The following is a 12354-nucleotide window of genomic DNA, read 5'->3' as shown; positions in this document are numbered from 1 at the left end:
ACACTAAGTTAAAGAATCACTTTTAATTCATAGAAAACCCAAATACCTCCAAGCAACTCGAAAAACAACACAGCATTGGCAAATTTTAGTGCTTGGGCTTTGCTTCCGCTTTCCTTTGCTGGCAAATCCACTCCTCCCAATTACAGTGATCTGTCACTCATTAAAAAGAAAGCAAGAATAATGCTATCTTACATTACATGTGCCTGGAATGCTTATAATTGGAAAGAATTACAGCTTCCATCTGTGTTTTTAATTTCTCCCCTTTCAAATACCTCTCTTCAATCTCATTGTAAAGTGCACACAGGCAGTATTTCACTGCATATAGATATAATGTAGATATCAAAATTTAACAGCATCAGTCTTTGCACAACACTCGGGGATTCTGAACCCTAAATCTGAAGCTCCTTATCTGACAACTCTTGCATTTGCAAGTGGCTTCAGTTTTCACTTCTTGCTCTTTCTGACTCTACAAATTTAATGTTACAGGACAGGAAGGCAACAGAGCACCTTGTATTTTGCTGCTTCAGCTCCCTCTTGTCAAAATATCCCTGGTCTCAGTGGTGCCATGCTGGGAGATCCCCATGACCTAACTCTAGAAGCATGGAATGCCTTTCTAAAGATACTCTCACATTCCAGTGAATAGCAGGAGCTTGCTGTTAATGTATCTGATTGCTCTCGTTGGCCTGGATTTGCTGCCAGCCACAGGAAATCAAGACTAAACTTCTATAATTCTCTGGTGGTTTAAAGAATTAGCAGGAATAGGTAATTTCAGGAAAGTGTGCAAGGGAATTTGTCATTAATATATAATTACTTTAATGTAGAGGATTGCTTACATTACATGTGAAAAGAGGGATAAAAGCTCAATAGGTTTACGATATAGCCATGCTAATAAATACAAATAAACACTGCATTAATTAGTGCCTGTCTGAACAGTCTGTTCAGCCATAATCCTAAAAACTCTGCAGTGCTGAGAACTAGAGAAAAAGCTCTAAGTTTCAAGCAACATTTCCTTTTTATTTTTTTTTTAAGTTTCTCTGAATCGCATCAAAGCACAAACTCCATCTTAGAATTGCCATTAATGCCCACTCCTGTTCTCTTTCCTGCTTCTCTTTGAAACATCCCTGAGTCCTCTAATCACTTGGAAAAGCAAAGGGGCACCTTGGCTCTTTGGAAGTGGATGCTGAAGAAAGATCAAGCACAAGGCTGACTTGTGTCAGGCGTGATCCCGCCTGGGATTGGAGAGGCTCGGTCTGGCACGGAGGAGAGCTGAGCTTGCTCAGTGCTCCACGGAACGAATCCCTCCGTGACTTCCCTCACAAATCCAAGTCTCCAGCCCTGCCAAGTCCCCTTTCTATCCCAAGTTTCCTAGACACATGCTACAGGCTTTTCTGACAGCAGGGAGCTTGGCAGCTGTTTGAACTGTGAGAGCACCTGCTGCGTTAAGCTCATTTTCCATTCTTAGTGCTTCTTCCTTCCTTCCTTATTTCGTTCTTGGGCTGGGGATCTGGCTAAGGGGGAGATCACAGGCCAGGTCTTGCTGGTTTAAATAAGTATGTCATTAAGAAATAAACCCAGAAAAAAAACCCAGTCGTCCTGTGTTGTGGAGGAGAATTCAAATAATTGAAATTCAATGAATTCAAGTAAGGCAAGGAGGATCTCTGGTGCAAGAGAGGGAGCCAGGCACAGCAAGGTGGAACAGATCATCATCAGCTCAGCTGAGAGACTTTTGTAGTCATCTATAAACAAAGAATTCTTTGTATATTAAATTATCCTACATATTGAACATCATGGAATAATTGTTTGTTTTAGGAGGACTCAGAGTGACTCTCAGGGGGACCAATCTGGAAGGAGTAAATGCAGTGTTGTTTGGATCCCAGCCTTGCCCAGTTTTGGAGGAGGGCAGAAATTCAACAAGAATTCAATGTAAAGTTCCTTCTCGGGTAAGAAACCACACTTTGGGGAGCAGTCAGAAGCCAATGTGACTTCCTGTGCCTTCCTGGCCTGAGCTACACTAGCGGAAGGGCAAAGAGCAGCCCCTCAGCCAAGTCTTGTCTGTGGACTCTACAGATTAGAACAGCTTAGTTAAAAACAGATGAATAGGAGATTTATGAAAACCAGTGAAAAAAACAAGCCCCTCAATTTAGTAAGAATGTTGCAAATTAAAAACGGCATAGTTTGTCTGGGATTTTATTTACTAGTTTGATGTACTTGTATGGATATAACAAATCCAAATCTGCAGAGTCTGGGACTGTTTTAAGGTTTCTAAAGCTCCATAGATGCTCTTTAAAGTCAATATAACTGTAAATATTTAAGTCGAGTATGGTATATGTGAAAGTTTCATCAGTGCCATGTGCCTGACTCACATATGGGAGAATCAGAAACATAGGAAATACCTTGTTTTTTTAAAAATTGATGCATTCTTATCTCTCACATTTTATTTCTCTCTCTTCCTAGGGGGCAGAGGATGCTGCTGTCCATGTGACACTGATTTTTGGGTACAAGTCAACAACAGTAACCAACTTGTTCCAGTATGATCCTTCCTTAAACCCTGCACTTGTATCCCTGAGCAGGAACAGAAGTGGCATAGCAGGTGAAAATGCAGATGAGTGTTGGGCATCTTCTGGAGAAGAGTTGTTAGTGCTGATGGTGGTGGGGCAGAGGGAATTTATCAATCTATACAGTTTGATCTAACACTTTTTGTTTGTTTTCTTTTAAATTTTAGTTCCTGCATTTCCTGCTAGTCCTGGTCAGTTGTGGTTGGTTTTTTACTGGTTTTTCACTAGCATACATGAGGTAATGAGTTGCTTTGCCTGTGATATGGATGATGTCCACAGGATGTCAGGTTCAGGATAGTCCCGCTTTTGTGTCAGGTTTCTCTGACTCTGCTCTGAAACAATCCCATCCATTCATGCAGTGATGAGAACCAGTGGAATGGCATGAAGCTGTGTCAGGAAAGGTTTAGGCTGGGAATGAGGAAATGGTTTTTCACTCAGGGGATGGCTGGGCACTAAACAAGCTCCCCAAGGAATTGTCACAGCCCCAAGGCTGCCAGAGCTCAACCAATGTTTGTACAACTCTCTCATGTTCAGGGTGGGATTCTCACAACTGTCCTGTACAGGGCTGGGAGTTGAACTTTGATGATCCTTGTGGGTGCCTTCCAACTCAGGGTATTCCATGATTCTGTATTTCTTAGTAACAGATGCATCCATGACAAGATGAGCTCTGTAAAGTGTCCTTCTCCAGGATCCCCAGGGGTTGACCATGATGAGCATCATGGGCATTTTGGGTTACTGAAATCAGGGAATAGGCAACATTTCTTTCACCTAGTTTCCATTTCCAAGCCAAACTGTTCCTTCCTTTTTGACCTTGTTATGTTTTACTTTAGAATATGAACACAGACCTCACTGAATTCATGGGGACAAAATCCTAATTAGACCTCATGGAGTGTTTGCCATTCCTGTCTTTTGAAATTTTCTATTTGGAGTTGCTTGGTTTTTTTTTTTTTTTTTTTTTTTCACATTTCCCTCATTTTTCCCCCAGGATTTTGGTTGTATGTAGGGAATAGAAAGCAGTAATAATAGTATATAAATAAACAGTTAAATAATAAATGAATAAACAGTGAATGATGTCCACTTACAAACAAGCCTTTTAGGAAAGTTTAGCACATTTCTGCATGGCAAACTGACAACAGTTATTTGGTATCTGAGACAGTGGAGAAGAAGATGGGAGGAAGACAGAAATATTCCTGTTTTCTTACCTATCCCATTCCTCCAAGAATATAATAATCTGACTTTTTTCTCTATTTTTGCAACCGTTCCAGTGAACACCTTGAAGCTACCTACTGCTCCCAAATTCGGTTGGACTTGTTGGGGCTGTACAGGGTTAGGTGACTGCCAGTGCCAAAATTCCTTGTGCACTCCCAGCATTTCTGTTCATTTTTCCCCAAATGCCCTTGTCATTTTCTATTACTCCAGAATGCATAAATAAGAGAAAACGTCCTTTATCATCTGAATATTATTCAGATACCACAGCACCAAGGGGAGGTTTTTGTAGCCGCGGGCAGCTCAGGTGCAAAGAATTCCTTAATGTTACAGTGTCTCATGAGCTGTGGTGGGGCTGAGTTCAATCTGGTATTCAGAACCTCCACGGCTTCCTCTTTTAATATAATTTTCCTTCTATATAATAAAAAGAATAAATAAATTACAGTGATGCCTTCCAGGCATGTGGGATTAAGCTGATGATTGACCAAGAGTCCAAAGAGTTCATGTTATTAACATATTCAACTTCTCAGGCTTTCAAACTTTGAGTCTTTGTGAATGCAGAATTGAAAAGTACCAGCTCCAAGACCTGCTTAGAGGAGCAAGTAGTTGAAGGAATCTTTGTACAAGCTCTTCTGCTTCTTCCTCCCTCCTTCATCCTTTCAGGGGAGACAAGAGAATGAGATTTGCCTCCTAAACACAACCCTGTGCTCAATGTTTAGATGTTTTGCATGGTCATTGAAGATAAATAGATGGTTCTGTGGTGGGACTTGCCACAGCTCTTTTGTGTGTCTTGCAATAGGATGAATCATGGCATAAAATCTCTTTTCACTGACCACAGATAAAGCTATCAGTGAAAATACCGTTATTTGGACTGATGGATACCACCTTATTTTTTTAAGCTATTTCAGAAGAAATTTAAGTTATGAAAATCTCTTGTCTCTTGGCTTTGTCCTTTCCTGTTTGTGCACTGTGCACTAATAAAGTATCCTCTATCATCTGAACAGTTTGACACACAGCAGCTTAAATAGGAAAGAGAGTTGTGATTACTGAAAATAAGGTCCTTTGGAGCAGAGCTGGTTTTCCCTGGAATTGAGTTAATTTTTTTCGTGTAAGGCTGTGTTTTGGGTTCATGCTGAAAATGGTGTGGGTAACACAGGGATGTTTTGTCATTGCTGAGCAGGGCTTACACAGAGTCAGGGACTTTTCCTCACCCCACCAGTGAATGGGCTGGGGGTGGACATGGATTTGGGAGGGGACACAGCCAGGACAGCTGATCCCAACAGACCCAAGAGATTATCCAGACCATGTTGCTCATGTTCAGTTTACAAAGCTAAGGGAGGAAGAGGGAGACAGAGCAGTGGCATTTTGTCTTCCCAAGTCAGCATTCCATGTGATGGAGCCCTGCTGGGATGGCTGAACCCCTGCCTGCCCATGGGAAACAGAGAATGAAGTCCTTGTTTTGCTTTGCACACATAACTTTAGCTCTACCCATCAAACTGTTTTTATCTCCACCCACAAGTTTTCTCCCTTTTATGCTTCCAGTTCTCTCCCCCATCCCACTGCAGGGGAGGGAAGTGAGCAGATGTGTGGGGCTGAGATGCCATCTGGGGTTAAACCATGGCAAGCACATCTGACTTTAGGTATCCAAGGAAATTTCTGTTTTACTGTGGAAGGCTCATATACGATTACATGACTCCATAATTCTGAAAAACAGGCTCTAGATAGTTTATCAGGGATTAAAAAAAATAAAATCCCAGAACCCCTCAGCTGCAAAACTTTAAAAAACCCCTATATTTGGTTTTTATCAGGTTCAGATATTTACAGGACAGACATTTATGGTAAGGGAGACATGAATCCTATCCTGAGTGTTGCTGAGAGTGGCTAGTGGTGGTCATAACCAAGTTCACTGTCCTGATGTCTCAAGACAACCCTGATAGCTGGTGCCCTTATGCAGGAGAGATTGAGAAGGATACAGAACCACTGCAGTCTTCAACATTTTGGGTTTGGGCTGATGGGCATGACTGGACCTACTCTGGCACGATGGGACTCTGCTCTTCCTCAGGCAATGGTAATATGTGCTAAATAACCATTCCTAGAAACACTGAAAAAGTTCCCTTCCTTCCTCTGCAGGAGGTGAGGAGCTCCAAGTCGGAATATCCCAGTTTGCCAGCTACCAGGGCTCAGATGTCAAGGTCCAAATTGGGAGCTCATGGCCACAGATCCAGGCACAGACAGAGCGTGGGGTTAATGTGACACTTCCAGCCCTGCCTGCAGGGTGGTACAATATTTCTGTCCTCATCAATGGCATTGCTGTCACTTCAAACAGGTGTGAATTTTGCTCAGAAGCTTCATTCTCCATCTTATTTGGTGTTTCAGGGTTAATCTGAAAAGGAAGGTTTGAGTTTTTCACTAATTCTGTACCTAAAGGTGAATTCTGCCGTGTGGTATGAAATGATGAATAATTATCAAGGCATTTATTTATCTGTGGAGCCCGAGTCAGCAAACTGCTAATGCTAATCAATTAACTTCCCTTGGATCAGTAGGAGGCAGGAGAGAAACATTTTAGGAAAAAACAGTTGATTTGATGAAAAATGCATATTCAGGCAATCAAAGGTATTTGCAGATTCAGGTCAAATGCAGATAAATCCTGCTGTAGGAAAAGAGCAGAAGAAAAGAAACGCTTTTCATCAGAAAAACAAAAGCTAGTTTGAACAATACAAAAATGCTTTGTTTGGAGAATTTTTAAATGATGATATTTCCATTTCCTAAGGTGACACTTCAAGTTCATGCCTAGATAAATGTAATATAAACGAATTAAAATGTGGGGGAAAGCTGACCTGAAATTGGGATATAGGAATGTATTCAAAAGCAACACAGTTTTTTCCTCAGCCATAGCAGCTGCCAGGAATGGTGCTGAAATTACAATACTGGGGAGAAATTAGATGTTTTTATTGCTCACAAACCAACTTAAGCTGCTGGTAGTGTTAATAAACCTCAGAAGGAGAAAAATTGTGGTTGGTGGATGGCACGCAGGGATTCATCCCACCTGGTACTGGAGTCTGTTAGCAGCACCATCACTTCATCTCCAGGGATAGATGGGAAGGAGATGGGTCATCCCAGGAGATGACTCTGAGCTCTGGTGGGCTGGATTGCAGGATTGGGAAGATCTCTTCTCTAAAAGGTCATTTTAGGAAAGGGGATGTTTTTGAAAGCAGAGTGATAAGGTAAAATAGATGTAGATGGGACAGAAATAGAGCTATAACTTTACCTGGGTGGGCTTCAGGAACTCATGTTTGGGTTTCCTCTTGTTCAGTTTACTCCACTCTCTACTGGAAGGGTATGAGGAGAGAGGGTGGCTGTGATGCCTTTTCAATGCACTTCCATTGAGCATAGCTACAGTGGGGTCTGCTTGCCAAAAAATCCTTATTTTTTGCTTCCTTTGATGGGCAATTCAGTTGGACTAAATTTGGCCCACAAGTTGCCAACTGATAAGTTGCCAATTGCTGTGATAGATGTAGCTCAAATGTGTCCCTGCCCAGGGATGGGGAGGGTTGGACTGAGAAGATCTTTAAGGTCCCTTCCAACCCAAACCATTCTGTGATTCTAAACCACATGGAAAAATTTGGGGTGTTGGGTGGTCTTGTCACTGTGACATCAAACAAAGGGGGATGTGCCAAGTGGGTGCTTGGCTTTCTGGGAGTTGTAAGAAAGAAAAGCACTGCAACAGGAAGGAAAAATAAAAGAATAGCCCTAACTGCCCCAAATCCTTTCTGTGTTCATTGTGTTTTGCAGGGTTGAGCCATTAATCCAGTACCTCTCTGAGATCTTCAGCATCCAGCCCTGTTGTGGCTCCATTCTGGGTAAACAGCATTGGTACATCTGCAGCCACTTATGGAGGTTAAAGGGATCAAGGGCACAGTTTTCCTGCAGGAATGGAAAGTGCATCCCATTTCACATCTGTTTAAATGAGGGGGTTTTGGATCTGTGACCCTTTATTATGCAGGCATCAACGGGCAGACAGCAGCTGTGTGGAAATGTGGGATTGTAGTGAGCATCCCTCCATCTGGTTGGCTGGCTCAGGGCTCTCTGTGCTTTGAAATTGATTTCCCCAAGTGTTTGCTCATGTATCCTTGCATGTTCCCATTGGGAAAACACAGCACGCCCACACCTGGCTCATCTGTGCTGTTTCTTTCAGTCATTTTGCCCCCATCTTTCAAGGTTTTCCATGTGAAAGTTAGGTGGAAAGCAGAGTACAATTGTGGTTTGAAGCAAACAATAATTTGAAGTGATCCCAAAAGGGATGTTCATTTTTGTTATGTTGAAAAGACAAAATAAAAAAGCCCCTTTTCAATGTTAATTTTAATCAAAAGGGAAATATTTATTAATCCCGTTCTAAGCTTTTAGACGTTGAAAATAATTTAAGTGTGTTTCTGAGCAGAACATTGCTGAATTAAAAAGAAAAGTTTTACTTTAAATCTTCAAAAGCAGATTTGGGGTGGCTGATTTATTTTGTCATTTGGCTGGTGGTGGAGGAGAGTTGAATCCCTGTAGTGAATTTTACATGAGCCCTTAGAAATGCTTTTATAGAAGACAGAGAAATTCTTGTGCTACAACCTCAGGTCCTCCACAGATTGCTCTCCCAGGCTCACAACACATTTTAAGACACAAAAATTCAGAGGCTTTCTGGTACGTGATTAGTTCAATAGTTTGTGAAGTGCTCAAGCCTTGAAAGATGAGAGAATGCATAGAGCTTGGAGAGCAAATCCTATCAGTTTTGAAGATTAAGCCATACTGCAAAAAATAATACAAGTTTTACCTTTTTTATATTTCAGGGTAAATTGAAAATTAAATAAGAACTAATTAACTCTTTGGTTGTGGTTTTATGAATGGCTTAAGCCGACTTGAAACCTCTTTGCTGCAAAAAGCACAAGTCCCTTCCCCCTTATCTGTAATCTTTTGTTGTCTCTAACACTTGTGTGTACATCTGGGTTAAGGATTTAGGCTCACTTAAAAAGAAACCTCATCACAAAACAACTTATTTTTTCAGCCAGATCATGGGAAAAGGAAGAGAACAGGCTTAATGGATAAAGAGGTTGAAGCAAGGCAGGACACTGGGAGTTCCAGTACTACAAAAAAAAGGAACACGGGCAGAGCCTTTGGGTGGGCTCTTCCCTGTGAGGGTGGTGAGGCCCTGGCACAGGGGGCCCAGAGCAGCTGTGGCTGCCCCATCCCTGGAAGCATTCAGGGCCAGATTGGATGGAGTTTGGAGCAACCTGGGATAGTGGGAATTGTCCCTGCCCATGGCAGGCCATTGGAAGGAGGTGGCCTTTAAGGCGCCTTACAACCCAAACCATTTGGTGACTCTATGAAATCTGACACTGCCTGAGTTTGAAAATATTCACAGTTGCATTCTTCTTCCCTGTGGGCATCAGGAACAAAGTACCTCTCCACCCACCTCTAGGGACAGTCCCATTCCATGAAGAGTTCAGTCTCTGTTTACTCTCAGGGGTCTTTCACAGCAGCTTTCTCCATTTCTGTGGTGGCTTTCTACAGTAATTTACTGCCACAAAGGTCCCTGGCTACTTGTTATCTTATCCTCTTGTCCACGTAGGATTATTCTGATATATGGCTGCTATTGTCTCTAGCTGTCCTGTCCAAAAAAAGGATTTTGTTTCTTCTTTCCTTCCTATCATACTTATCAGCTTTATCATAAAAGGTTTGTGTTGGAAGGGAACATAAAGATGATGGTTCAGAGATAATAATGAATTCCTCTTCTGCATATAATACTCTTCTTCCTTATTTTGCTTTTCTCCTAGGTGGAACACTGCTCACAATCTCTGGGGTGGGCTTTAGCCAAAATCCTGCCCTGGTTTCTGTGTCAATGGACAATCAAACCTGTACAGTTACTCACCTGGAAGAAGAGACAGTTTGGTGCCTAACCCCACCAGCAGTTAATTTGTCTAATGAAGATTCACGTGACATCTCTGTCAGAGTAAATGTAGCCATCAGCAGTGGGTCATTTCAACAAGCTCTCTTTGCAAATAGGACCATCACCTTCAACTACCAGAGAGCTTTGACTCCCCTTGTTACTGCTGTTGAAACAGAAATCAGAGATGGCAGCCTGCTCTTGAGCATTCAGGGAATAAACATCACTGGATCTGTGGCTAAGCTTGGACACACTGAATGTCAACTTGAGTTTCAACGGGGCAACCAGTCTGAAGTGTATTATCAGTGCTCTTTGCCACTCAACAGCCTGGAACCCGGGACTTTCCCCATCCAGATCATCCAGAGGCAGCTGGGATATGCTCAGGTGACAGCAAGGCAGCAGGCCATCACCATAACTCCACAGATAACCTCCATATTCCCATCACAAGGATCCATCTGTGGTGGGATGTTGCTCACTATATCTGGTTTTGCCTTAAAATCCAGGAGGAATTTGGTGCAGGTCATCCTGGAGAATAATTACTCCTGTGAGATCCAGAAGTCTGATAATGACTCCATCAGCTGTGTTGTCCTTCCAGGGGCCCACCCTTTGCACCCTCAGTGGCTGGCTGAGGCATCTCGGGCTCTCAGTGTCACTGTGGTTGTCAATGGAGTCCACAGTGTGTGCCTTGGGGGCTGCACACTCCACCTGCAGGAGCACTGGACCCCCCTGGTACATCTGGTGACCTGGAAAACCAATGGGACATCCACCCACATGACAATCAAAGGACAGAGGCTGGCATGGCAGGGTGACAGCCCCGTGGTACATGTGGACAACAGCACTGCCTGCAAGGTGACTTTTTGGAATGAGACCATCATCACATGCCAGACAGCCTGCTTGGCCCCAGGGGAGCACAGCATTTCCATAGCCAGCAGGAAAAGTGGCCGTGCTTGTTTCAGAGGGACATCCAGCCTTCTCACCATCCTGCCTTGGGTGTACCAGTTTTACCCACGGGATTTCAGCACCAATGGGGGAGGCCTGCTCAGCTTGGCTGGGTTGGCTCTGAAGGGAAAGAGGATGACTTCAGTCCTCATAGACCATCACCCTTGCCTCATTCTCAACATCACCTGTGTGCTCATCCAGTGCGCGGTGCCTCCAGGGAAAGGCATGAGGGCTCTGAGTCTGAAAGTAGATGGACACTCCTATTACCTTGGAGCAATAAGTTACAGTGAGGAATTTACCCCAGCTTTCCTTTCACTTGTTTCCACTGGTGTCCTTTTAACTTTGACAGTATCACAGGTCACAGAGATGGACATTATCCAGGTGTTTATTGGAGATTTTCCTTGCAGCAACATCAGCATCAGTCACTCCACGTTGCAGTGCACAGCTCCTCTGCTCCCTGTGGGCGAGTACCCTGTGCTGGGCCTGGATATTCCCAGGGGATGGGCTTCCTCCAACCTGTCGTTCACTTCTCATCTGGCAGTGACAGCTGCACATCACAACTGGGGTAATTCATGGAGGGTTGCTGCAGTTCCTCCACAGGGTTTTGTGTGAGGCACTTTTATGACATTTTGTCATAAAAGCAAAAGTTATGAATTAAAAAAAACTTTTGTTGAGAGCCAGCTGTCAGGCTCTGTCTTAAATCCCATTTTCTGTTCTTTTCTAAGGTGGCTTGAATGAAGGACAAGTTTACCTGCATGGAACTGGGTTTTCCCCAGGAAAGACTTTGGTCACAGTCTGTGGCACCAGCTGTGAACTCCTGGGCAACACTACAGTGACTGAGCTGAGCTGCCTTGCCCCACGCCTACCAGGTCAGTTAAAACTCAGAAACTGTCATTGTGATAAAAAATATCCCCTAAAATTTAACCCAAAATGGGGAGTCCTGGTGTATCTCATCCCAGGGGAACAAGGAGCAGCCCTGGAGAGAGGAGAGGAACTGACAAAGTTTGGACTTGGGGATCTTGGAGGTCTTTTCCAACCGTAATGATTCCATGAATCTGTGACCTCTGTTTTTTGCACTCAGTCTAAGGACAGATGGTGTCAGGGTGAGTTTTGTGTCCATGGCCACGGATGTTGGATTAGATCCATCATGTGCCTGTGGCCAAACTTGCATGACATCAACGTTTCCTCACAGCAGTTATTCCTTGGGAAAGATCCCCGTGTAAAACATGCATATGGACTGCAGGATTGGGTACCCAAGCACCTCTTAGCCATCATGATCATCTTAATGAATTAAACTCCCTTAAATGCCTTTTCTTCTGAGGAAATGTTTACAAGTTGCACCAGGGAAGTTTCAGTTCAGATAGTAGAAATTTTTTTTCACATACAGTGTTTTCAAGCTTTGGAAGATGGTGCCCAAGGAAGTGGTGGAGCCATCACTCCTGAAAGTGTTATAAAAACATGTGGATGTGGCACTTGAGGACAAGGTTTAGTGGTGAACATAGTATTGGTGAGATGATGGTTGGACATGATTATCTTAAAGGTCTTTTCCAACTTTAACAAGTCTTTGATTCTGTGGCAACACACATTTTGTGTTTTGGTTACATGGTGGGGTGGCCTCAGTGGGGTAAAGGTGTAGAAGGAGAAAGGTGAATGACTGGAAGGGTGAATAAATGACAGACCATGGCCAGTTCATACCTTTGGGAAGCTGGAGATGAGGATTTGACTTCC

At 43.3% G+C, this 12354-nt stretch overlaps 1 protein-coding gene across 1 annotated transcript in view; it reads left to right on the top strand.

Moving 5' to 3' along the window:
• PKHD1 (PKHD1 ciliary IPT domain containing fibrocystin/polyductin) overlaps nt 1–12354 on the top strand; it is a 237982-nt gene that overhangs the window by 30608 nt on the left and 195020 nt on the right. Inside the window, exons 27-32 of the mRNA XM_030944782.1 lie at nt 1810–1940; nt 2455–2590; nt 5892–6087; nt 7554–7621; nt 9578–11191; nt 11352–11495. Coding sequence (XP_030800642.1) covers nt 1810–1940; nt 2455–2590; nt 5892–6087; nt 7554–7621; nt 9578–11191; nt 11352–11495 — 2289 coding nt within the window. The remainder of the gene's footprint in view (nt 1–1809; nt 1941–2454; nt 2591–5891; nt 6088–7553; nt 7622–9577; nt 11192–11351; nt 11496–12354) is intronic.

The sequence above is a fragment of the Camarhynchus parvulus genome, chromosome 3 (assembly GCF_901933205.1).
Source record: "Camarhynchus parvulus chromosome 3, STF_HiC, whole genome shotgun sequence".
Lineage (NCBI taxonomy): Eukaryota > Metazoa > Chordata > Aves > Passeriformes > Thraupidae > Camarhynchus > Camarhynchus parvulus.
The sequence above is the reverse complement of the archived record's forward strand: the minus strand, read 5'-3'. Positions and strand labels throughout refer to the sequence as shown.